The sequence below is a fragment of the Montipora foliosa genome, chromosome 6 (genome assembly GCF_036669935.1).
Source record: "Montipora foliosa isolate CH-2021 chromosome 6, ASM3666993v2, whole genome shotgun sequence".
NCBI classification, from domain to species: domain Eukaryota; kingdom Metazoa; phylum Cnidaria; class Anthozoa; order Scleractinia; family Acroporidae; genus Montipora; species Montipora foliosa.
In genome coordinates, this window is record NC_090874.1 from 24565394 (window position 1) to 24570393 (window position 5000).

Sequence of the window (5000 nt, forward strand, 5' to 3'; positions counted from 1 at the left end):
AAACTTCTTGTGAGGTGAGGTGACAAAATGGCCGCCGAATCCTGACACGTTCCTTGGCGAAATTAGATTGAAATCAACCGGATATGAGTTGAAATACATGTCAGAATTATCTCCGTAGTACACTTGAGCATTCTCGAAGAGCTTGGGGGAATATAAGTTGACAGGGAACGAAGCTAACAGCAAAAAACTTAATAAAATTACGGACGAGATCAAAGCACGTCCGACCGCCATGACCGCTGACCGCCGCTCCTCATTCATGCTATTTTGATTAAAAAAATTAATTAAAGGATCGATAATTCTTTTATGAAATAGATACCAAGACGATAATATAGTTAATGTCGGATAAGCCGCTAGTTAAGGTACGATCGATAATGAAATAACAAGGTTCACAAGTGCTTGTGTTGAGTCTCTCGTTATTTCTGGTAGCTAAGTTGTTTGTTTGTTTGTTTGTTTGTTTGTTTGTTTTTTTTCTCGAATCTTGAGCCAACGGAATCTCATCAATCCTCGAAGACGTTGTTTAGCCCTATTTGAATTATGAGGGAATCGATTGCTTAAGGGAATCGATTGCTTAAAAACTTGAGCAGCCTACGAATCACGTGCTTACCAGGATAACGTATTCAATGCCTTTCATTGGTTCACCAAAGCTCGGTTACCACCAATTAATTAAGCCTCCGATCGACTTTTTTTTAATAGAATTTGGGCTCTGTAAATGTTCCTTAGCTTTGCAACTTTCCGGCAGATTTGTCGGATTATGCCTTATGTAGTCACTGTATCGAAAAAATAAATACTAATCTAAATCGTTATCATAGAGGAAGATCCAAATTTACCATTTTCGTGTTAAATTCGAAGTTAAAAATAAGTATCCTTTATTGTCATCATTGTTATTAAAAATTCAGTTGGCTTCAACTGGATTGGAACCCAAGACCTCTGCGATGCCGTTGCAACGCTCTCTCTACCCACCGAGCTATGAAGCCAATCAATTGGGAGAAGGTCAATTTGAAGCAATGTAAATCACAATGCTGGGAATCTCTGCTTTCAATCAAAACAGGAACTTTGTGTGTAAGGTATTTTGTTACAGATTTTAGTACTTCTAAAGCACAGCGTTTTGGTGGACTTATGTAGCATGTCTGCCCATTAAAGACAATTATTTTATGCACTCTAATCGACTTGAGCAGCATGTGTTTCTTAAGACTTGTGTTAAACATTGTTAATCGTGCGACTTTGGACATATGCATGCATGATGTACTGTCCCCTTTTCATTTTATTGTAATTCCCTTTCTGCATATTTTTTAAAAGGTTCAGTGATTATTGTAATTTTCCGAGCAAGGTATTTTTATCTCATTAAACTGGATGGGGATGAGGTACACCACACAGGTCACCGTTTACCCAATAGACTCGAATGGCCAGCCGTCTTGGTAGAATGGGGTCATAAAATAGCTGTGTTAGACCTCTAAGTGTCCTGGGGATTAGGACCCCGTGGAAGTATTAGGAACAGTTTAGGACCTCTCAGTGGCCTGGTGATCTGGATGTGGTCTGAGGATTAGGACCCCACGAGAGGATTAGGACTTCTCAGTGGCCTGGTGGTTTGGACCTCGATCTCAGTGGCTTAATTGGGTATTAGGGCCCGACAAGAGGCTAAACACCCTTTGCCTGGCAACTCAACCTGTGTAACCCTTATTGATCGATTTTTATGGGCAACTCGAGTACTTCATCCCCTACCCCTGTAACCCAAATAATTTGTTGTGCCTTTTAATGGGATGGGAACATTATCAGGTGTCTCTAAGGGACAATTGCTAGGATTGTCCAGACAAGTGCTAGGATCACCTCGTCTATAACCCGCTGTTCAATTACATATACGTTATTCACCGGCTTAGGTCGGGCCGTATAGAGAAAAACTGTGCCCTCGGCCTTCAGCATCGGGCAGTACTCAAGACCTCGGGCACAGTTTTTGGCGATACGGACCTCCCAGCCGGTGAATAACATATATATATATATTTTTCTTTTTTTTTTTCTTTTTTGAAAATGAACATGGCAAACTGGTTTGCAAAGTCTTTCTACGCGCTCTATGTCGCACTGTCACAGTTGAAATTAACTTATATATATAACTGAAAAAAGCGCTCCGATCGCAAAGCTCAAAGAAAAATGAAAGATTAACGATAAAACAGAACTTCAAATATCTCTTGGTGCAATAACTATAAAAAACAAACAGATATATTTCATGGCAAGCAGAGAGAAATTAGTTAAACAAACTAAACAATGATGTTTGAACCAGCGAATAATTTTCTACGTATTGAAGGGAAAGTACGGTCTAGAAAAAGTTTCTCTAAATTACGAAAACTTTTTCCCAAGAATTCGAATTCGAAAATAATTGCCGTTTTGTCCAGTTCCCTATACAAAATCATTCTTGTATAGCTATATGTTTTCCGAATGTCATTCTTTAGAATCATTTAGTATTACCTAATAACAATATTCAATAGAAAGTAATTACATGAAAATGCTTCAGTTGAAAAGATTAAAAATGAACAAATTATTTTTCTTTGTCTAATAAAACTTGATTTTTCAAATAGAAACATTTACCTCCATTACTGTTTGTGATATGCTAACGAGTTTGGATACAGTGCGAGCGAGCAAGCCAGAAATCCATGATCCCAATGACCGCAAGCTACCTAAGGAACTGTAGGCTGACTGCAGTGCTAACTAGGCTAGCCAATGTGTAATTTAGGCTAACCGTAATAGCTTGCATGACTCCTATGACTTGGAGCCATATGAACCGAGCAAGCAAGAAATCCCTTATCCCATTATAAGGACAAACCGCAAGCTACCTAAGCTAACTGTAGGCCAACCGGTGTGACGTTCAGGCTAACCAGAGTGTTATTTAGGCCAATCAATGTGTTACTTTAATAGGCTAACCAGAGTGGCTCGCTGGCTTGCAGATTATCCGGAATGGTTGCAGTTTTGCAACATATTTTGTAAAGCCTCCCAGGAATTATGAAATAGTTTTGCAACATTTTTTTTTCTTGCTTGCAGCAGTGCAAGAATTTTTTTTCTATTTCATTTGTGCTGCATGCAATTTTTTTCTTCCAACAAACGCCTACAGGAAATTTTTTTTCAAAATCACCACCCCCCTCAAGAGTTAAATGGTTGGCCCCTAAGGCAAATTGCATGCGGCAGCTAATCGCTACAAAGAGGTTCCATTAAATGCTGTGAACAAAAGTGTTTCAATTTAAATGTTAGAGCACCTGAAATGTTGTAAACAGCACACCAACATTACTAGGTTTCCCACACAATTTTCTGTTAGGTGATGTAATTAACACCTTGTTCTTGGTGCTTGTGTATTGAAGAACGTGATGTTAAATTTAAAGGAACAGCTATAAATAGTGTCGCACTTGCTTCTGCAATAATGTCAAGGCTTTAAATCCCAAAGCGTGGGCACAACACTACATGATTTCAACAGTATTGCACCACAGCGCTACAAAACACAATAAAATATCTCGCAAGATTGAATCGTTTAGGAGTCTGTTCACCAGCTAGCCGAAATCCCCATTGAAGTCTTCCTTGATTTGATCATTCGCAATACTCTTGAGAGGACTAATAATTTATGCGTAAGCATTTTTTTTCGTAAGAAATTAGGCTTTTCCCGAAACCAGTGGAAAGAACAGCAAGCAAATCTCCCCCTTGGACGAGCTGTTTAATACATCGAAATTTGTTGTTCTTCTCTCAAGCCACCGCTAAATCCCTCATCGACAACGGAGCTAACCGCTTGATGTATTATATCTTGAAGAGAAGATATCTCTGCCATCTAGCCTGTGTAGTGAGCGATATTAGCGAACGAAAAGTGAAAATCAGTCCAACGAAAGCGAATTACTTTCTCTGATTCATTCGCTTGATACGAGCAATACATTATTTTGACATGAGGGACTGAGAGGTGTCAATCAAAAAATCAGAACCGCGCCAATCAGAGACCCCGTTTTTGGGCGAACGGGAGTTTTCAAAATGGAGGGGTTTGTGCGCAAGTGTTTCTTTCTCCTCTCCTCCCCTCCCACCTCCATTTTTTTTTTCTTTTTTTTGCGCTCGCCCTATTCTTGCGCTGCCGAAAAAAGAGTTCGCTCCTCGCCTGCTGGAAACGCTTGCTATGCAGGCTAAGAGGTGAAATCCACTGTTTTGTCGCGCATTTTCAATTAGCCACGAGAGTTTCAGCACGGAACAGATTTCGGACCGTAGTCCGTATCGTAAAAAGCTGGACCGGCTACGAGCGCGCGATTAGCCAATCAGATTCAAGGATTTAGGATTCCGGCCCGCTAAGATGCTTCAGAAAAAATTACATCAATTTCTTTCATTCATCGACTCCTTTCACGGGAACACATGAACCCAACAAATTGACCTGCTCCCGAATATCATATCTCATCTCTTCATATCTTATATCTCAATTGGTAGAGTATTGCACCGGTATCGCAGAGGCCATGGTTCGAGTCCCGTTGGAGATACCTGATTTTTTTTTTAATGGTGTCATTAAAGAGACAACTGCTTACATTATTCTGCTCAACATATTATATTAAGGGCTCCTTTTAGAATTCTCTTCAGTTAATTGGCCAGGATTTCAAGCCTATTGGAGCTCCAGTATCGTTCTTTTTGAGACCACTTAAATTTCACCGTTATTTTTATCCATTAGTTTTCAAATGTCCCTTGCTGTGAGTGAGGTACGACGCATTAGCTGCCAAACTTAACAACTAATGAATCACCAACCAGTTCTCTAACCTGAATGATGTTGCGTGGAACGTTAAGTTTCCGTGTTTGACATCTAGATATCCGTCAAGGACAGCTTTCTGTAAGAATGATTGCAGCATAATACTTGTTAGCCAAAGAGGCTGAGAATAGCGAACTTCTTTTTCACTAAGTACTTTCTATCATCCCTTTTTTAGTTCCATCGTGTGGGATGATGTCAATCGCGGTTCCACTGAACAACTAAACCAGTGAACTTATGTAGTGTATAACGTGTATAA

The 5000-nt window shown here is 39.7% G+C and overlaps 1 protein-coding gene across 4 annotated transcripts in view; it reads right to left on the reverse strand.

Annotated features, from left to right (window-relative positions):
- The window catches only part of LOC138007024 (lipopolysaccharide-binding protein-like), a 65791-nt gene that overhangs the window by 23106 nt on the left and 37685 nt on the right, over positions 1-5000 (reverse strand). For 3 of the 4 annotated variants that reach the window (XM_068853698.1, XM_068853697.1, XM_068853699.1), the window contains one exon: positions 4756-4823. The exons of the other annotated variant lie outside the window; for it this stretch is intronic. In XM_068853698.1, the coding sequence (XP_068709799.1) occupies positions 4756-4823 (68 nt within the window). The remainder of the gene's footprint in view (positions 1-4755; positions 4824-5000) is intronic. 4 annotated transcript variants of the gene reach the window in all.